The 22,110-nt window shown below is 40.6% G+C and overlaps 1 protein-coding gene across 6 annotated transcripts in view; it reads left to right on the forward strand.

Moving 5' to 3' along the window:
- ELOVL2 (ELOVL fatty acid elongase 2) overlaps window positions 1-22,110 on the forward strand; it is a 65,626-nt gene that overhangs the window by 18,649 nt on the left and 24,867 nt on the right. For 3 of the 6 annotated variants that reach the window (XM_055264145.2, XM_063632407.1, XM_055264146.2), the window contains exons 2-4: window positions 13,916-13,979; window positions 18,961-19,062; window positions 19,532-19,719. In XM_055264145.2, coding sequence (XP_055120120.1) covers window positions 13,916-13,979; window positions 18,961-19,062; window positions 19,532-19,719 — 354 coding nt within the window. Of the gene's footprint in view, window positions 1-13,915; window positions 13,980-14,009; window positions 14,083-18,960; window positions 19,063-19,531; window positions 19,720-22,110 lie in introns of those variants that run through there. The other 3 variants (XM_055264147.2, XM_063632406.1, XM_063632405.1) reach the window with 3 other exon arrangements.

Consider the following 22,110-nt stretch of genomic DNA (forward strand, 5'->3'; position numbering starts at 1 on the left):
TTTTGTTTTATATTCTTATTTTTAGTAGTGGTTTCAAAATTCTTTTATAGGCAAAGAATGGGCTGGCTGTCAGGGTTGGCAGCAGGGATGGAGAGTGGGAACCTGAGGGGGAGGGCTTGAATCTGCTGTTACTTAGCACTTTAAAGAAAGCTGAGGAAATATGAATTTTTCTCTGCAAGGAATGGTGTTAGAGGTCAGTGGCTGCTAGAATTTGAGATACGCCATTGCCCCTACAAAAACATTGCTTTGTGCTACTGTTGCACACTGCGAATTCTGCTAATAAGGCCACTGAAGTCTTCAGTTTCCAAGGTTGTGTGTTGGGCAGTAATCTATCTCTTCTCTCTGAGTTTCCTGAAATACGGATACAGTAGAAAGTTTCAGAAAGAAACAGTTTCTCTCAAATGTATACATGGGAAATCCAAACAAATTTGTCCGTTGAGGTTAGGAACAAACTCACCATACCTTTCCTCCAATTAACCAACCTACTTTCCAAAAAAAGCCAATTTAGGTTAAGATTACTTTTGAGAAATTTGTACTTTTTGTTTCAGAATCTGTAATAATTTCATGTTTGCTGATTGCTGATATTTGGTCAACAATACTGTAGAGGCAGTTCTTACTTTTTGTATGAATCTGGCACTCTGCCTACTGGCTTCAAGAATGTAGAAGAAAGCAGGAGAGAAAAGAATAGGAATGATGGGAGAATAAAGAGACTCATTATCATTGTCTCTTTAAAACTGAGAGCTGGAAGGAGCCTTGGAGATGATTTTATTCAGTAATACTAAGTACTTAGAGAATATATGTATACACTTTTGTCCTGTAATACAAAAAATAGTGGTGTCTAGAGACCTAATAATAGGAATATTAAAATGATTATATTTACTTAAGGAACATTTCATATTATAAAGTACTATTGGCCATTGGATATAAATGATTTATCAATAAGAAAAAGGATAATAGTATTTCATAAAAGTGTTCATTTAGCAGGATTCAAAACAATATCCAAGAAGAACCTGGAGAGAAGATTGTGTGTGACACAATGCCAATTTTAAAATGGGGGCCAGAGGCTTACATTTACATAATTTTCTTTATTTTGACTCAACATTTTGGCAAAGGCATTGGCTTAGCCACACATGGTGTATAGCTTGTAATAAATAACTTCGTCTTTTGCCTCTCGTCAACTGTAAAATAGATAATACTCTTCACCTCTTTCTTCCCTCCCTCCATAGAGTTGTCTGTCTTTATTCATCAGGTCTATATTTGGAGACTATGTTGGGCTGATGATTGAACAGTGATGAATGAATTAAGGTGAATTACAAGGATAGCCTAGAAGATGCTTAAACTAACAGGAAATTCAGTTATCTAAAATTAGTTTGTAATACTCTAACCATCATAGAGGCCAAGTATAGTGTTTTTCCAATTTTTTTGCTCACACAGCTCAGGCTGCATTTTTCTTTTTAGTGATTTATTTTCCTCCTAATGGTACTCGATTTGACATTATTCAGATTTAAATGCGAAGGGAGAGGTATGAATTTTCCTTTACCTCCTAGAAAAGAGGATGCAGTGAAGGGCAGATCACCGTCACTTTGATGGTAAAGTCCTGCCAAACAAAAAAGTATGTGCTGAAGATTTCATTCAGCAGGCATGGAATCTGAATTGCTCAATAAATCCCCATATTGGTTTGTTTTATAGCTTAAAAGAAGGAAAATATAAAATAGTCTGTCCAGATGACTCACAGATTGTCTCTTGCTCAGTATTAGCAGTAAAATAATAATCCTTTTGATTACCATAAACACATCAAAATACTGTAGATATTTTCAGAATATAGAGAAATACATAGAAATTTAGATGTGATTGTTGCCTAAAAAATTAGAAATAAAATTTGGCCCATATTTTTCCAAGAAATCATTAAAAGCTTTCCTTTGTTTTCATATTCAAAAGGATACCACTTGTGCATGCAGAATAGCCAACCTGCTTCCCCTCTGGTCACTACTTGATAACCAGAGCACACACAGACAGAATCTCCTTTCATTGCTGCTCTTAATTGTGAAAGAGTTTTATTCTTCCCCATGTTCCCAAATCCAGAAACTGGTACAGTTCCAAGGTGTCCTGAATACAGATATCTGGCTTTAGATGAAATCTCCAAGGAGTTTTATATTCACTCACCACTTCCTGTGGAAGAAGAAGTTGTAATAATCATTACAAATATCTTGAACTGCAAACTTAGCAGCACTGTTTTCTGTTTCAGACATATTCAGCATTGAATCACTGAATAACTTTATTTCTAACTATGAAATTGAAGCTTTGGGAGATTTCATTTTATTCACTTGAAATTAAAACAAGTTATTTTATATATTCTAATGAGATCAGAATGTTACAAGTATGTGTTTGGATTTTATTTCCATACTCTTGGAGAGAAGGCCATAACTTGAAAAATGACTGGAAAGAAACTAGTATAGTCATTATTAAGAAGAGACTATTTATTATAGTCATTATTTAGTAAAGTGAGTTTCCTTAAACTTGGTACATTTCTGTGTAGCCAGTGAATTAATTCACAAGTCGTTTAAGCTTCGTAAATATATATTAAATGTTTAAAATCTATTTCAGAAGCTTAACCAATAAGATATAGTTATTTCTGATAACCAAGCACCATTCTGTGCACCAGTGATACACAGCTGAGTGGCAAACTCAAAATTTTTTGTGTGTATATAATTTATGTTTCACCAGTTCTTTCCCCAGCTCCTCACAAATTCCCTGCACCTGTTCTTCACCGTTGACGTACACACATACCTATACCCAGAGAGTTTTTTCAAGAGTTCTCCCGGGATTGATTGTGAGTGATTCTGGTCTGTCTTTTTCATGCCATCTGTGGGGTGGTCCTCGTCTCTTGCTCAGGCCCCTCTCTGCTGGGTAAGACCCCCAATATCCACTGACCACCGAGCCCTGCATGTGTGGCGTGCCGGCTGCCTGCTGAGCGCAGTACTTGGCAGTGCTCACTGCTGTTCATACCAGGTGTCCCAGACTCTGCTGGACACCGATCCTTGTTTAGCTGGACACAACCTCTGACACAGGAGGCTTGCAGGTAACACACTCCACGCAGCATTCTTTGGAAAAGTTGAGAATACCTTTCTCCTCTTTTCTGTTCTGGTAGAGAGATCACAAGCACTCCAAGGGCACCCCCAGTGTCTTATGTGAGTACATCCTATTTCATCACAGCCTCTCTCTCCCTGGGACCCCTGGGGAATGGAGCCATGAAGAATCCCAAGCGACAGACTCCCTACTACACTTAACATTACTTTACTCCTCTCACTTTCAGTTAGTGCTTTGTTACTGAGACAGCCCTGTCAGCATCTGACACTGCACCAACGCACCTCCTTAGGATGAGCTCCCTCTCAATCGTAGCTCAGGTTCTCGTGCAAAGGGGACTGTCCTGCCAGTTTGCAGAGGATTCTGAAGCCAAAAGGTGAGCCAGCAGCACCAGCCACCATGTGCAGATGAAACAGATGAACGAATGCACACAAGCCCTATAACACACTAGAAAACTGCTGTTTAAAAGATATTAATGATATTAATATTTTTTTAAACCTTGGTATTTACCTCTTAAAAGTCTAAAATAAAAAGGTTTTGGGTTTTACTAGTTGGTTTCTCCTGAGTCATGGTGTGTGTATTTTTAGTATTATTGCTTCCTCAATATCTCTCTGCTTTAAAATAGTGATACTTTCCCAAAGCTTTCTCCTTGTCTCTGTTCTCTCTTCCTACTCTCCTACACTCTTTGCTTGCCAAATATATATTAATACGCATACAATTCTGACACCCCTCTGAACCTGAAGAAGAGTGTTGTCAAAGGAAAAAGAGGTCAAAAGTGGACACTTGAGGTTTTCTAGCCCCATTCCTGGTGTGATTCTGTTACTTGTTCAATAAAAGATGCTTTTCACAAATGCTTATTGAGAGCTCAAATGTGTGCCAGGCAAAGAAAATCTTGACTAGTTTGGGAGAACAAGAGGGACCAGGGAAAACCAGCATAGAGTTAGGAGGCATATCCAGGCAGAAGGAAGAACACATGCGTGGCACATGCGGAGAGAACAGGGTGTGTTGGAAGAACTCCAAGTAATTAGATATGCCTGGAACAAAGAGGACATCTGAGGGTTTGGAAGGAGCAGAGACTTAGCAAAGTGGGTGGAGGTCAGCACATTCTGGCCCAGTCTGCCAAAGGAGTTAATAGCAATTGTTTAATTTTTAAAAGTTCTTCAGATTGTATGTCAGATAAGAATGCTAGTTCGTCTTGTAACATACAGCTGGATACCAAGGAATTGAGGTTAAGAGGCATAGTGTATACATCCAAACTGTTATAGCACAGTTCACTGGGATGGACTTTTCCTTCCACTGAGCTCTGTACTGTATTAGTTCCATCATATTTAAACATTGATAATAGTGACGGTAACCGCACTTTTAATGATCAAAATAATGAGTTTGTCACTGGACCATGCTTGCTTTAGAGCTTTGATTTTTGTGTAAATTTAACCTACTAGGGAGAAAAATGCTGTTTTACTGTTAACACATGGCAGTCTGACCAACACTCAGGACAGACTACTGCTCATGCACTGAGGGAGGCCCCTCCTGGGTTTGTTTGGGTTGAATAAAATCCTTCTCTGACTGTGGGGTTGGAGTTGTCTTATTCCTCTGAGGTGTGTTAGCAGATAAAGCAGAATGGAGTAACTGAAGAGCTACAGGACCCTCCTGTACCCCTTCCCTGAGCACCTGGGAAAGACCCATATGGAAATATTAGACAGTGACTGGCTTTACTGATGTTTTGAAGATAGCTGGATTCTGGTAGCTTAGCATATGTAATGTGAACTTCAAGATTTGTCCAAACACTTATTGCCAATTACTATAGAAAGTTGGGTTGGTTACTGTTATCACTAATCTGTTTGTATCAATATAAAATAATACATATTTGATGAAAATTTAAGTTACTTTTCACTTAGTCAAGAATTTCTCAAACAGGGTCATACTTTTTAGTCATTTTATATCATGATTATCATCTCATTTCTCTCACCTTTTATTTCAAGTGGATAGGAAGAAACCAACCCATTGGAAACTGATTTTCTTTTTAAGACTTAAAGAGGAACTTGTACAACTTTCCTCTATAAGTCATTTTGCTAACAGTTTTTTCCTTAGTTTTTAGTTGTAGTATTTTAATTATACAATTAATATATTGATAATGATTTGTTGTTAAAAAGTAAAATGATACAAGCTGGGCCCGGTGGCTCACACCTGTAATCTCAGCACTTTGGGAGGCCAAGGCAGGTGGCTCACCTGAGGTCAGGAGTTCAAAACCAGCTTGGCCAACATGGTGAAACCTCGTCTCTACTAAATATACAAAAATTAGCCAGGCGTGGTGGTGCACACCTGTATTCTTAGCTACTCAGAAGGCTGAGGCGGGAGAATCGCTTGAACACAGGAGGCGGAGGTTGCAGTGAGCTGAGATCGCGCCACTGCACTCCAGCCTGGCAAAGAAGCGAGACTGTCAAAAAAACAAAAAACAACAACAACAAAAAACACACAAAATACTAAACTAAAACGATAGAGACATATACAGAGTAAAGAGTCCCTCCCTTTTCCTTCTCCCTATGCCCACTATTCTCCTTGCCTCCCCAGCAGTAGTCACTGTTAACAGTTTGATGTGTGCTCTTTGACATTTGTCTTAGGTGTATATGTACTTGTACAAACGTGCATAGGCAAGTAGATTGGAGTTTGTAAACAATTTATTTCTCTAAATCAAATCCCAGAAAGCAAAGCTTGTTTCCACTCTGATTTTCTTTCTTACAGGAAAGCATTCTCTAAGGCTTAGGAAACTATAGGAATTCTTTGAGGCTTTTCTTCTTTTACCTAGTTTATTTAACTTATTAGTAATTTGAATAAAGGTGCCAAAATTTTAAAATATACTAAACCTGGAGGGAAAAAAATGTCTATATTTAGGAATTCGGACTAATGTTGTCAGCATGTGATGGTGAGGCTGAAATGAAGAAGAAATATTCAATAGGGATAAAAATTTTAAATTGCATTTAAATTTTAAAAATGTGTTATAGAGGTTTAGAATGTAAGACTTGATTTCAGCAGTAGTTAACATGAAAATAACCTGGTGATGTTTGTTGGCAAGGACTAGCTGATGCAGTGTCTGAATGCAATCTTATGATAACTGTAACAGAAGTATAATATCCCGATCAAGAAGGCACAAACCTCTTTATACCCTTCCCTAAGCAGGCCACTTTCAGAATACTGTATTCAGGTACAGCAAATATAAGGTAAAATACAAGTAGCCCAGAGATTTTATTTCTGTTTGGAACAATATGAATACTATCTAAGTGGATTTGTATAGCCCACTAATTACTAAATGCTTTGAAATTGATGGTTATATAATAAGTGTAAACAAGTTTGAATTTCATTGGATAGATAGATAATGAAATACTTGCTTGATTTGTAGAAAGTAAGCAAGGACTTGGTATTTTTGTAATAGAAACATGTAAAAAAATCAATCCTCTAATTATAATCTAAACCAATTTCAAGAGCCTCTGTATGGTCTAATTGTTGCTACTCAAAATGTGACCTTTAGCCCAGCAGCTTCAGTATCACCTGGGAGCTTGTTAGAAATGCAAACTCAAAGCTCATCTAGAACAATTGAATGAGAACCTGTACGTTAACAAGATCCCCAGGTGAATTACGAACATTAAAGTTTAAGAACCTGAAAAATTCTGAACCCTCAACTGTGTTCAATGGAAGCTTTAAAAAGTCCATAAAGGTGGTGTCTCCAGACTTCTTGTGTATCTTCTTGAAGCATGATGCAATAGTTTGGTAAAGAAATTAGAAAAGTAAAAGATGAGGCAATCGTGGTGGCTTATTTGACTCTTGCATTGTCCTAGGCAATACCATTATTACCTTTTCACATGTTTTAGTATAGGTTGGAATTATTGATAAGTAGTGATAATTCCTAGGATGACTAAATAGAAAAATTTTTTCTATTTTAAAATTGTAGTTTTAAAATAGTTTTAAATTATAGAAAAAAATGAGATCACTAAGATCCCATAATGTATCATAGACTTATAAAAGGGTTCATTCTATTCATGTTAATTGCAAGAGAGAATAAATTTGATTCTACTTTAAAAATATATAGGCAATTTTTTTCTGTGTTCTTTGGAAGAAAAATTCCAAAAAGAAATTTAAAAAATAAAATTGGATCCCGTTGACCCTGAGAATTAACTGGGAGTTAAGAATGTTAAGGCTGTTTCAAAACACACTGAAAACCAGATCATGTGTATGAAAATATAACTAGGAATGTGAAGTATATGAAATAGATCTCATGTGAGTATTGTAAAGGTTCAGAAGAATGAGCATTTGATTAATTCATTCAATAAATATTAAGTGCCCATTATGTGCCAGGCATTGTTCTTGGAATTGGGGCTAACTGGAGCTTAGATTTTAGTGGAGGACCCAGACAATACACAAATTAACAGGCCAGTGAAAGTCTGGGTAATACGTGCTTTAAAGAAAAAAATAGAGCAGGTCAGGGGATGGTGAATGACTGCACCACAGGCCAGGACGCCACAAGCAGATGCTTCCCTCTTCTTTGGTAACTAGGCCCTTGAGATGATGGGGAGATATGTAAGGAGTTACCATTTGGCCAGACTCTGAATAAAACACAGAGCCATATGCGGGAAATGGAGCATAACCAAACTGCAGCAATAGTTCTGTTCTTAAAGTCCTTTTATCACCTTAATTGAATAGGACTGTCCTGTAGCCTCAGGGCTACCTTGGATGCAAATAAAATCACCCACTCTTGGCTTTGTGGTATCCTGAGATACCACAGCACAAGAAAGGGGCATGAGATCCGCAGAGATCGTTCTCCGCTATCCAAGCTCTGAAACCCTTCAGTCTGAAGGTTGAAAAACACTGATTCATTGTAGTTCAAGTCTCACCTGACAGCACCACTCTTGAGTCTGCAGTCTCAATTTCCACATCTGTAAATTGGGAAAGATACCCAACTTGCAAGGTTATTGTGACAACCATAGAAGGTATGTATCAGGTGCCTGACACATACTAAGTGTTTAATAAACAGTAGCCAATATTACTCCCCATGAGGGTTAGCTTATTAACATCTCATTTCTAAGATGTTAGAAATGATCGTCAGATTCTATAGAACCTAAGGTAGACAGTTTCAGCCTTGTGATATTACTAAGATACATAATAACAATTTAGAGTTCCCATACATAAAAGATTTTTCTACCCATTGTCTACCCTCACCCTCCAACTTAGCTCATTACTCCCTCCAGAGAATAGTAGTCAGGAGGTAGGGATGATGAGTGGATAGGCCCTGAAAAGGCAGTTTAGGGGTGTCGGTGTAAAATGTGCACAGATACATATTGTGTGAAGTCAGCTGCATGACAGACAAATAATTTTATGCATTTTTATATGTCCACTCTTATCCATCCTCTAAACCTAGTTTCATTCACAAAGGTGAACACATTTAGTTTCTTCAAATACATGAGAGACTGGCTGGGAATAATCCCCCCAGGAATTACCAAAAGTGGTTTCAATGTTTGAAGGCCACCCTGAGCCATGGGAACAATGGAGAGGACTCACTGTGTGACTCTAGTCTGTTTCCCTTGTCCCTGAGAAGAGATAACACCTCCTCTCAGTTCTGTACAGCTCAGCCTTGACCTTGAGGTTCCTGGGAAGTCGTTAGAATTGTGTTAGGTTAGTACGAAATCTATTCATTCCTAAGCTGATCAGATCCCATTTCCTGACTTGTTGTCACTGGATACTTCACATTTAGTTTACTCTGAAATGTACATTAAAAAAAGAAAAGACAAAGCCTTTTTGGATGCTATGTTTCAAACGGTGTGTTTTGTGATCTTAATGGTTTTTGCTAATTTTAAAAAGCAGTGAGTTGGTGGTAGAAAATAGCTGTTCTCATCGAATGTGTCTTTAAAATGTTCTATAAAACTGTATCAACAAAACGGCAAACATCAAGATCTTGAATCACTGGATTTTTATACAACACAATGCCCATGGTAGACAAATACCAAAAAACAGAAAATGCCTAAAACGTAAATTTTAAAAAGGAAGGTAAAGAAGGAATGAGTGAAAAGGGAAGGGAGAAGGGGAAAAAGGAAGAAGGAAATAGAGGGGAAAAGGAAATTAAAGGAAGAAAAGAAAGGAAAGAATAAAATGGAATCAAGAGTCCTATCCTTTAGAGACCAGAGAAAGCGCAGGTAGAATTTTATGGTGGGGTTCATTTCTGCCTTGCTTCCTGCCTCAGCTTCTGTAAAATGGCCCTTAATCATGGCGGCAGTGATTCTGATTGCAAGGCAGGCTTCGCTGAAGAAAATCTGGCCATCAGGGTTTTGAGGATAAAGCAGTAATCACAGACTTAAACCTTTAAGAGCCAACTGGGAAATGCCCTCCCATTTGAGATGCCCTGGTTTGTGCTGACCTCCAACTGATAGAGTTAGGGATGGGTGGAAGTCCCAGTCAGCATCAGGGTGGCAAAAAAGTGTGCCCAAGAAGTGTGCCCTTCTGGGCTCTCCTGTTTCCCACCTACCCACAGAAGGCAGGCGTGTATGGTGAGCCAGTCTACCAGCAGTAGGAACTGCACATTCCACGGCCAAGAAGACCCTCTCAGATTTCTGTAAGACGTCAATCCAGTGAGACTGCCTTACATGGATCCCTACTACCTCCAAGTGGTATACTTATTGCCAATAGAAGGGACAGGTCCAGGGCATCCCTGGGTATTAGGCCACACTGATTCCTGGTGGTGGCGATGGACGTGGCGTTAGAGGTGGTGCTGGTGCTGCTGGCTGTAACAGTGGTGTGATGAGGTAGGGGAGGCCAGCTTGCTCTGGGGTGCTCAGAATATGGCCCTTCAATTTCATAGATCCATTTTTGGTTGCCTTGAGTCTTTTCTGCAACTTTTACTTTCCATATGGAGTCATTTCCCTTTGGCATAAAGAGCATCTTTAGCATACTATGTAGTGCAGTTCTGCTGGTTACAGATTCTCTCACTTAGGCATATATGAATATTCCTTATTTAGCCCTCGTTTTTGAAGGCTATTCTGGTCTCTTCTGCAGTCCCTAACCAACCACTGATCTGCTCTCTGTCACTATAAGATATTTTCTAGAATTTCATATAAATGGAAACATACAGTATGTAATTTTTGTGTAGTTTTTCATGCAGAATAATTTTGAGATACATCCATGTTGTGTGTACCTCAATTGTTCATTCCTTTATATTGCTGAGTAGTATTTACTGTATGGCTATACACAATTTGTCACCTGTTGATGGACATTTGGGAGTTTCTGCTTTTTAGCAATTACAAATAAAATTGCTATGAATATTTGCGTTCAAGTCTTTGCGTGGGAATATGCTTTCTTTTCTCTTGGATGAATACCTGGGAGTAGAAAACTGGATCATATGGTAGGTGTGTGTTTATGTTTTTACCAAACTACCGAACTGTTTTGCAAAGTGTTTGTACCATTTTACATTCCTACCAACTGTGGTAAGTAATCAGGGGTCCAGAGTTAAACAAGGCTCTCCTTGCTACCAATCTTTCCATTCTTCTCATGTTTGCTGTACACAGCCACAAATTGAATTCCAAGTCATTGAACACAGACTTTCTTGTAAGGGCAAGGAGTTGTTCTGGAAAGTGGATCCAGGGTTATTTGGCAGAGAATTCTGTGGCCTGGGGAACTTGAAATGTCATCTGGAGGGGGGAAGTTGTGGCCATAGGGAGGCATGATCCCTTGGCTCAAAGGATTTTTTTTTTTTTGCTTTGTGGAGGGACATGTCCAAGGATGACCAGAAGGGGGCCTTGAAAGCGTGGAGCTCAGGCCAGTTCCTCTCGCTCAGGTCTGAGGGCTGTACTGTTCCCTTCTTCTAATCCACGCAATTCTAACCATCTTGAAAAACCCATCCTGCGTCCTCACGCCTGTATCTTCTGTCATGTTGCAGTTCTGTGTGTCCTCCTCCTCTCGGTTGTTTGCTGTTTGACTTTCTATGTCTCACTTTCCCAATTTGTGCATAAACTTTTTAGTCAATTACTCTGTCTCCTTTTCCTTCATATGTATGACAAAGTGTTATGTACATGAATGCTTTTCAAAAATGTGTTAATGAAATGCATGGAGTTTGCTGCTTTTTCTCTGCTCCTAAGTTGGTGTTAATCTTCAGACATTGTCCAGCACACTTGACATTTACATACAGAATGTAGTGTGCAGCTAGGACTTCCTGGCCCAAGCCCTGCCCGGTTAGCCTTCCTAATCTCACCCCAGTTCACTAACACTGCAAACCTCTCTGTGCTTATGCTATGTTTTACTATTCCAGTGTAAACCTCGGTTTGTTCCCCTGACATCACCTCATCTCATCATTGCCTTTTTAGACTACTTCCTTACTAACTGTATTAAGTAACCCAGAAATAAAGAGAGAATTTTTATCAGGTTTCTGACTTTCCCAGCATTGGCTGTGGTTCTGCCTGTCAGATAGGTCACTAGAGACCCTGGCCATAAAAACATTTCCCAAGGGAGTCATGCCTCAATGTGTTTTCTCTATGTTAATCTTTCTTTCTGATGTGTTCTTTCTTTCCTTCTCCATCTGGAAAATGTCTCCAGTCTTTCAAAATTCAGCCGCAGCATTATTATCTCTTCCAAGAAGCCTTTACTTTTTAAGAGATCTAAATTAAAGTATGTTTCTCTATCCTTTATAGCACATCTCTTGTAATATTTAAGACACTGGTACTGTAATTTTTTATTTATTTGTGTATTACTCTCTCTCGACTAAAAACGTCATGAAGATAAGGACCACATCTCATTTGACTTTATTTTTCAGCATTTAACAGTGCTAGTATATAAAATCCTCAAATAATTGGTTAATGAATCAATAAATTAATGAATAAAGGAATGGAATGCCTCTTTTATTCATCTCTTTCCTTTTCTGTTCTCCATGTCTTCCCTTGTTTTACTTTTGTTTCTGCCCTTCTTCCACTGTGACTAAATTTTTGCAATATAGAAATAATATGGGCTTTGTGACCTTTAGCGTTTTCTTAGCTCCACAAATGTTGGAAAATGGATTTTGAACCTTAGCAAACAAGCTGAAACAGTTTAAACATTTGTTTGTGGGTGCAGCAATGGAAGAAAGACTTCATTGGCATTTGTTATGATGGTGAGTACATTTGTGAGGTTAACATTCTTTGTTCAAGACTAAGAGGCCTCTGGTCAGATCTGCCCCCATTCTAAAGCAACACAGATCATATTCTGTCACACTGAGATCTCAGGTAACTGACCTTTCTCACATCTGGGGGCCTCCTGAGATGCCCTACGTGGAAACAAAGATGAACATACTGTTTAAAAATGTTCAGGCTTGGTTTAGCCCAGATATTTTTTATAAAGATATTATGAAATAATGAAAATAAAGTTCCTTATATGCTGGCCAGCAATAGTAGGTGCCAGTAAATGTTAGTCATAATCTTCATCCTCTTTCCCAAGCTTTCTGAAGTTCCTGAAGACATACGTTTCCTTGAAATTTCTCTCAGGATCAGAGTCACAAATAAGGAATAGGTCCAAGTGATATGTGCCAGGCACCAAACATGCCGCTCCTCTTTTTCAGATGCCAGCAAAGTAATCATCTGTTTTGGCACTTACAACTTTTTTTGAGAGTGAGCTGAATGTAATGCGTGCCCCGTATCAACTTCCCGAGGCTGTCATGCTTAGCTCACACACAGTCAGGGACCAACCCGCTGGCCCCAAATCCCCAGCAGAGATCCTTTTCCTGGAAATACTGGTAATGTTCTGACTTCTCCTCTGGTTGCTTGTGGAGGTGCTGTAGACCTCTGTGGCGGGGCTGGGAAACACCTGAACGGGTATTTTGAGCCGCGTGAGAGCAGACCAAGCTGGCAGTATTCCGGCTCCCACCTGAATCCAGTGAAAGTGACAATAATTAATCGGGTGTACCCAAGTGGCACTATTTATAGTAATATAAAGTAGATGTTAATGTGTAAGAAATAGTTTGAAAACAAACAAAACATAAATAGAAAAAATAGCTGTAATGCTCCTTACTTGAAAAACAAGTCCTACTTAGTTTTAGATTCAGTTTTACGAAATATAATTCAGCCTGAATTTTCATTTAAAAACTGGATTTATTAATATATTTTGTGGAAACAGACGTTCTCTATTGCCTACCCACAACTGTTATTGTAACAAGGGAAGTTGCTTATGGAACAGCTTTGCCTATAAGCATTTTAGAGGTAAATGGAATTTAGGTCAATAACCCTTCAATGTTTTTTTTTTGTTTTTGTTCTTTTTCTTTTTTTTTTTTGAGACAGAGTCTCGCTCTGTGTCGCCCAGGCTGGTGTGAGGTGGCGTGATCTCGGCTCACTGCAAGCTCCGCCTCCCGGGTTCACGCCATTCTCCTGCCTCAGCCTCCCAAGTAGCTGGGACTACAGGCACCTGCCACCACGCCCAGCTAATTTTTTTTGTATTTTTAGTAGTGACGGGGTTTCACCATGTTAGCCAGGATGGTGTCGATCTCCTGACCTCGTGATCCGCCCGCCTTGGCCTCCCAAAGTGCTGGGATTACAGGTGTGAGCCACGGCGCCCGGCCAACCCTTCAATGTTTAAATGCACCAAGCCTGTTCTCTAGGACTCCTCTTGCCTAAGGAAATAAGAGGAATTGTTTCCTTCCGAATCTTTACAGGCTTGTGAAAGGTGAGGATGCATTTACTGTCCTCTTTCCTTAAGTCTTTGCAGTCAAAAGTCCTTGAAGCTGGGACCCTTGGAGAGTCTCTCAATTACATGTTGTTGGTAGTGGCTTGTTTTGACAGTTTCAAAAAAAGAAGAAAAAACCACTTAAATCATTTTTTCTTTCTCTTTTTAGGAGCATCTAAAGGCCTTTGATGATGAAATCAATGCTTTTTTGGACAATATGTTTGGACCGCGAGGTCAGTGAATTACTTGAGAACTTAATGTGGAAGGAACACAGGAAGAACACCATTTACTTATAGAAAGGGATTATGTTATTTCCGGGGTCTTGGAAATAGTAAGGTACTTAATATTTAGAAACTTAACTTCCTCAACTTTGATATCCTTCCAGAATGTCCAGAAGATCCCATTTCTCCTCCTGCTCAGCCTCTCCTGGGATTAAAGAAGTTCTGGGAGCAGGAAGCAGAGATAGAATGAAATGCAATGCTTTCCTCCAGTGTCTGTCTGGCTACAAAGCCGGGTTGTAACTTTCCTTCTAAACTATGCTGCTTTCTTGTTTCGTCTCCACTGCCCATTCATCTTCCACCTTTCTCACATGCTAGTTATATGTGACATTTCTGCCCTTAGACGCCTTGATAAATTCCCTTTAAAGATGTGTGCGCTGGCTGGGCGTGGAGGCTCATGCCTGTAATCCCAGCACTTTGGGAGGCTGAGGCGGGCGGATCATGAGGTCAGGAGTTCAAAACCAGCCTGACCAACATGGTGAAACCCCGTCTCTACTAAAAATACAAAAATTAGCTGGGCGTAGTTGCTTGCGCCTGTAATCCTAGCTACTCAGGAGGCTGAGGCAGGAGAATCGCTTGAACCCAGGAGGCAGAGTTTGCAGTGAGCCAAGATGGCTCCACTACACTCCAGCCTAGGCAACAGAGTGAGACTCTGTCTCAAAAAAAAAAAAATGTGTGCGCTTTCTCTGCCCGGCGCCCATAGGTAGGATGAGCTTAGACATCTCTCCATCCTTCCTTCATCACCAATCACTTACTGTACTGCAGTGGCCTCCTAACAGGTCTCCCCTCTTCCACTCTTGCCCCCTTCCAGTCATTTATTCAGTGTCAGCTGGAATGATATTCTAAAGACCTAAGTCATATTGCATGGTACTGTAGCTTAAAACTCGTCAATGTCATCCCACTGCTCTCAGGTAAAAACCAAACTTCTTATCATGGACTGCGCACCCTTGGGCTGTCTAACCCCAGCAACCTCTCCAACTCAGTCAGTATCCGTTGTCCTCACTGGCTTTCATACAGCTGCTCAAGCCATCTTTTAATTCTGCAAATATGTAAAATTCTTTTACGTGCTATTCCTTGAGCCTGGAATTCCTCCCTAGGATCTCCTACCCCTCCCTCCAGATGAGTCAGTTCCTGTCACACTTGAGGTGTCAGCTTAAACGTTGCCTTTTCAGTTGGGCTTTGCCTCTCTAAGGTACAGTAGTCCCCCCTTAGCAGCAGTTTCGCTTTCTGCAGTTCCAGTTACCCGTGGTCAACCATGGTCCAAAAATAGGGGAGCACAATGCAGTAAGATATTTTCAGATAGAGAGATGACCACATTCACCTAACTTTTCTTATAGTATATTATTATAATCTCTTACTATGCCTAATTTATAGACTTTTCCATAGTATATATGCACAGGAAAAAGCATGGTACCTACAGGGTTTGGGAGTATCTGCAGGCTCAGGCATCCAGAGGAGTCTGCTGTGGTCCTCATCATTCTGTTTCAACCCTTGTTTACTTCCTTCAGATACTTCATTATTACCAACAGCGATTTCTCCCGGGAGGGCAGGAACCCTGGCTGTTTCACTCACCATTTATCTCCAGTTTACTACAGTTCTGGGAACATTTTCAGCACTTTATATTTTCCAAATGAATGAATGAATTCTAGACAGAAGGTTTCATTTTACTTGGACCTTACTGGCTCACAGAACTGTGGAAAGTCCTTAGTTCTCTACAAGTTATTTCCTCGGCCCTATTGGAGGAGTGAGAGAGCAAGGAATGAGGAGGTTTTCCTGTTTCTCGGATGTTTAAACAATCACTCGAGTATTGAGGCCATTCTCCATTTTCTCCGTGGGCTCTATTAACTGTTCCAAATGCATGACTATATAGTTTTAACATAATGATACTGATTCTCTACAGCTTTGAAAAAATCCTTTCACATAGTCTTTTTTGCTTTTTCCATTTAACCTCCTGATGACTCTGTGGGGTAGGCAGGGCAGAATATCTTTATCTTCTAACCTACTTTTACTACGTTCTCTCCCTTACAGTTCTAGTGGGTAGAAAGGAGAACAGCTCAGTGTACAGGGCATGACCCTCTCCCTTAGGCATGCAGGACCCAGTGCCCCCTCCCTTAGGCATGCAGGACCCAGTGCCCCCTCCCTTAGGCATGCAGGACCCAGTGCCCCCTCCCTTAGGCATGCAGGACCCAGTGCCCCCTCCCTTAGGCATGCAGGACCGAGTGCCTCCTCCCTTAGGCATGCAGGACCCAGGACCCCTCACTTAGGCATGCAGGATCCAGGACCCTCTCCCTTAGGCATGCAGGAACTGGGACCCTCTCCCTTAGTTAGGCATGTAGGACCCGGGCACTCTCCATTAGGCATGCAGGATCCAGGACCCTTTCCCTTAGTTAGGCACGCAGGACCTGGGGCCCCCTCCCTTAGGCATGCAGGACCCAGAGCCCTCTCCCTTAGGCATGCAGGACCCAGGGCCCTCTCCCTTAGGCATGCAGGACCAGGGGCCCCCTCCCTTAGGCATGCAGGACCCAGGGACACTCTCGCTTAGGCATGCAGGACCCGGGGCCCTCTCTCTTAGGCATGCAAGATCCAGGAGGAACTATGATTTGTCGGTGACAGTGGTTTTCTGTTTGACACTTCGACTAGAGGGTTAAACAACAACCTGTCTGCCCCAGGTTCACTGAGCTTTGCTGCCAGTAAGATTGGTGTGATCTGGAATTATGTGGATGTGGGATCAATTGAGGAAAGGATTACAGTTGTTTACTCTGCATTGGTCATTTTATGGAATTTTCCTTTGTAGCAAGGAGATTGTAAAATTGACAGTTGACAGTGGAATCAGATGAGCTCCACAGTGACAAGGTGTCTAGCATGTAGCCATCAAGAATCCTTTTTTCTTCCTAAAAGTCTCACACACTGATGCTGACTGACACATCACCAAATAAACCTTTCGGTGTCTCCTAGCCTCTTCTGATTTTGCCCACACCATGTTAGTACCATCAAGGGGTATTGTTCTGCACAAATACTGACTCAGAGGAAGAGCTAACACTTCTCAAGTCCCAAAGATAAGAAAGTTTATTACAAGCATTTGTTCCCATCTTTTGGCCAAAACAACTATGATTATTCTAAACAACTGTAGCAAACATTTACAGCACTGTGACAAAAGAAAACAAAAACATCAGGGGCTATATTAGTTTGCAGTATGTGCTTGACTCAATGTGCCAATGGATATGCATTTAATGAATGTTTCCTCTTAACTCAGCACTACGTGGGTATGAGTCAGACAGACTAGGGATGTAAGACCTAGTGGCTGTCTCCTGGAGCATATACTATAGTTGGGGAGGTAAAGCCAGCACATCTGAAACTACTGGAGATCAATTAAATACTAAACCATGTGTGTTTGTTTCCTAGGCTGCCATAAAAAGTACCACAAACTGGGTGGCTTAAATAGCAGAAATGTATTCTTTCACAGTTCTGGAGGCCAACAGTCTGAAATCAAGGTGTCAGCAGAGCCTTGTTCCCTCTGAGGTTCTAGGGAAGAATCTGTATCATGACTCCCCCGTCTCTGGTGGTTGGTGGCAACCTCTGGTGTTCCTTAGCTTGTAGATGCATCAGTCCAATCTCTGCCTCCATCTTCACATGGCCTTTTTCACTTTTGTCCTTGTATCCAGACCTCTCCTTCTTATATGGACACTAGTCGTTGGCTTAGGGCCCACCCTAATCCAGTATAACTTCATCTTAGCTAGATTATATCTGCAAAGACTCTATTTTCAAATAATGTCACATTCACAGATACCAGGAGTTAGGACTTGAAGGCATCTTTGTGGGGGACACAATTCAGTCCAACACCATAACAAGAAGTAGCGTAGCAGTTTAGTGCTAGTCATTTCACTTTTCTAGGCTTCTACAGCTCAGTTTTTCTTAAGGGTAAACTGGGATGATATTATCACCTATATAGTGGGATTACTTTGAGAATCAAATAAGTTAATACATGTAAAAGGCTTCAGAATAGTGCCTGGCACAGAATAAGTGCTCAGTAAATGTTATAGTAACAGTATCATAGCCATAATAATATGTGAATTAGAAAATGATAATAATTGTCTTGCTATGCATATGAGGAGCTGTAAATACGAAAACACAGTAGGAAATGTCTCCCTTCAGAAGTCAGGACCTTTATCTGGGCATTAAAAGATGAGTAGGGTTCAGATATGGAGATGGACATTAGGAAGTGATGCACAGCACAGACTTACGGCAGGTGATTGCAAGCCTGCTGTATGAAAGGTGGTATCTGTTAGTCACATGAATGCTGAGAGGAGCTTTCTAACCTTTTTATCTCTATTACCAGTGGGAGATATTTATAAAATAAGTAATGAGACAGTCAGAGCTTGAGAAGGCACTTGGCTTATAGAAATGGTACTGTCTGTAGGGCGGGTGGTTTAACAAGAGGCTGGGGTATACAGGGTAGGACGTACCAGAAAGAGGGACTTAGAAAACAAAAAATTCCAGAAAAGGCCATTGCCTGTTGGTGAAACCAGCTCACTGCAACTCCGTTTGTAGAGGTTAAAAGCAGCATGCAATTTTTATAATTCTGGGCCAAATCATTTTCTTTATTTAAACAAACAAAAAGAGCAGAATAGAGAACACAAATCATTTTGTGTCCACAATGATTTTCAGGTGTTACTAATTATATTGTAGCTCTATCATGTGGGTTTCATTTAGGCTTTTAAATATTCACTCTCCAGTGTAAGGGACCCTGATATATTCAGCTGCTTGCCTCCCTGCTGTGTAAACATCCAGTCCTATGGCCAGATCTGGGTCCTCAGTTCTGAATCACAGCTCCCAGGCGTTGCCTCTGCTGTCTGCAGCCTCCAGGCTTGCTGCACTGTCATCCTATTGCTTTCTCTGAACCAGCTGAACTCTAAACCCATTCCATTACTGATCCTAGGCAAATTCGGAGCTGTGTGGGCTTTAGGAATTAGGATACAGTATCGATATGCCTTCTTTCCTCTGACTGCTCCGATCTTCTCCATGGGAGGACAGCTGCAAGGTATCATGGGGCTGGGAGGCAGATGTGACTGGTTCAAATCTGACTGTACTGCCGACTATGATGTAGCCTTCTACATCATAGTTACTAAAGTTACTAAAGCTTTCTGGGCTGTTTTTTTTTTTCCATCCATAAAATTGCATAATAGTACTTACTTCATATTAATTTAGAGTAAATAAATGCAGTAACTGTTCCAAAATAGGCATTCAAGAACTGTCACTTCACACCTTTACTTCTTGTCCCTTTCATTCAGTGTTCAGCCTAAGCCCTGTTTGGTCCATGAAACCTTTACCGATTCAGCCCCCACGGGCTTCCTCTTCCCCTGAACTCTAACCCCAGGCCAGCCTACCTAATGCTGTATGGGGTTGTTCCCTGTTGTGCTGGTGTGTACAAATGCAATGTATGTGACGATACTGATGACTGAACAGGAGCATCATTCCTCAGGATCCTCACTGTATGTGTTTCTTTTCAGATTCTCGAGTCAGAGGGTGGTTCATGTTGGACTCTTACCTTCCTACCTTTTTTCTTACTGTCATATATTTGCTCTCAATATGGCTGGGTAACAAGTTTATGAAGAACAGACCTGCTCTTTCTCTCAGGGGTATCCTCACCTTGTATAATCTCGGAATCACACTTCTCTCCACATACATGCTGGCAGAGGTAAGTGTTTAAGTAGCCAAAGCTGAAGTCCAGTAACTAGCAGTTTTTATTAATAGAAACAATCACATCTAGCCTGGCAGAACTATGCAAGGTTGCTATCAATACTTTCTTTAAGACCTAAAGAACTTATTCCAGCAGTTGATATTATTCTTTCTGAAAATCCTGGAAGTCCTTGTTTATAACTTGAATCTTTCTTATTCCAATTTAGACCTATTTTTTTTTTTTTTTTTTTTTTTTTGAGACAGAGTCTTGCCCTGTCATCCAGCCTGGAGGGCAATGGCACAATCTCAGTTCACTGCAACCTCTGCCTCCCAGGTTCAAGCGATTCTCGTGCCTCAGCCTCCTGAATAGCTGGGATTACAGGTATTCGCCACCATGCCTGGCTACTTTTTGTAATTTTAGTACAGACGGGGTTTCACTGTGTTGCCCAGGCTGGTCTTGAGCTCCTGATCTCAGGTGATCCTCCTGTCTCGGCCTCCCAAAGTGTTGGGATTACAGGTGTGAGCCACCGCACCTGGCCTAGACCTATTTCTTTAGTCTCTAGTCTAATTATAATTTAGATTCACAACGTAGATCAAATGTGCCTTTAAAGATCATGTTACAATTTTCTCCTTTGACAGATTAGGATACTGAGACTTAGAAAACTTTCATAATTTGCCTGAGAATAGACAGTGATTAACAGAGTATTTTTAAAATTAACTTAAACATCATATGCAGTTAGTTTTACCGAAATGCCAATATAAATATTCCCTTAAAGAATACTCTGTATGTCTTTGGAACACTGATGTTTCAGCTCAGCTCTAGTGGCCCTTGTTACATCCTGCGCTCCAAATTCCTCTTTGAAGCACCAAACCAAGGTCATTTTACAGGAGAAGGAACAAGGATGATTGCCCTGTCTGTATAACCAAAAGTTATTTTAATGTAGTAGAAGGGGAAATCTAAAAGTCTTAAATAACTTGCTGTAGCAAAAAAAAAAAAGAAAGAAAAGAAAAAGTGGGACGAAGAGAACAAAAACAAAAATGTTTAGCTATTTTATAGCTTGTATAAAATCATTCATACAAGCTATAAGCAGTGGATAATGGCACAAATATAGCTGTCTTTCTGGTGATCTTGAATTCTAAAAGAAAACAAATCCTTGCCTTAAATTAAGGTTCTCTTGAGAGTTTATTCTATGCATTATTCTAATATGTGCCATTCTTAATAACTATTAATATTACCATAAATGACTGGAATGAAGCTCTCATAATAGAATTTTAGGCATCAGTCAGTATAGGAGATGGAATTTTGGAGTCAAAAAAGCCATGCTGACAACTCTTTTTTTTTTTGAGGCAGAGTCTTGCTGTGTCACCCAGGCTGGAGTGCAATGGCACAATCTCAGCTCACTGCAACCTCCGCCTCCTGGGTTCAAGCAATTCTCCTGCCTCAGCCTCATGAGTAGCTGGGATTACAGGCACCCACCACCAATCCTGGCTAATTTTTTTTTTTTTTTTTTTTAGTAGAGACGGGGATTCACCATGTCGGTTAGGCTGGTCTCGAACTCCTGACCTCAGGTGATCCACCCGCCTCGGCCTCCCAGAGTGCTGGGATTATAGGTGTGAGCCACCACCCCCAGCCGACAACTCTTAAAATTATATCACATAGGTGCTCACGAATCTACTTGACACTGAAAGGACCATTTTTATTTTAGGTTCTCTACTAGCTGAATTTCAGCTCCCTAGATGAGTTAGCAAGATAGTAATTTATGGGAGTCGTTTCTCTATATAGCAGAAGGAAAGATACTCTTAGATTGTTTTCCATAAGTGATAGCTGCACACGATCTACAATAGCAAAGACTTGGAACTAACCCAAATGCCCATCAATGATAGACTGGATAAAGAAAATATGGCACATGTACACCATGGAATACTATGCAGACATAAAAAAGAATGAGATCATGACCTTTGCAGGGACATGGATGAAACTGGGAGCCATCATTCTCAGCAAACTAACACAGGATCAGAAAACCAAACACCACATGTTCTCACTCATAAGTGGGAGTTGAACAATGAGAATACATGGACACAGGGAGGGGAACATCACACACCCGGGCCTGTCAGGGGGTGGGGAGCGAGGGTAGGGAGAGCACTGGGACAAATACCTAATGCATGTGGGGCTTAACACCTAGATGAAAGGTTGATAGGTGCAGCAAACCACCACGGCACATGTATACCTATGTAACAAACCTGCACATTCTGCATATGTATCCCAGAACTTAAAGTCAAATAATAAATAAAAAAGAAGTGACAGCTGCAGCAGAAGGGCCAGCCTGCATGTCCAACCATACCAGCAGTTCTAGTACCTGTTTGGACGGAGCTTTGGTGTAATGGAGTCAGAAGGCACGAGTTTGTTTTA

This window comes from Symphalangus syndactylus, chromosome 23 (genome assembly GCF_028878055.3).
Source record: "Symphalangus syndactylus isolate Jambi chromosome 23, NHGRI_mSymSyn1-v2.1_pri, whole genome shotgun sequence".
NCBI lineage: Eukaryota > Metazoa > Chordata > Mammalia > Primates > Hylobatidae > Symphalangus > Symphalangus syndactylus.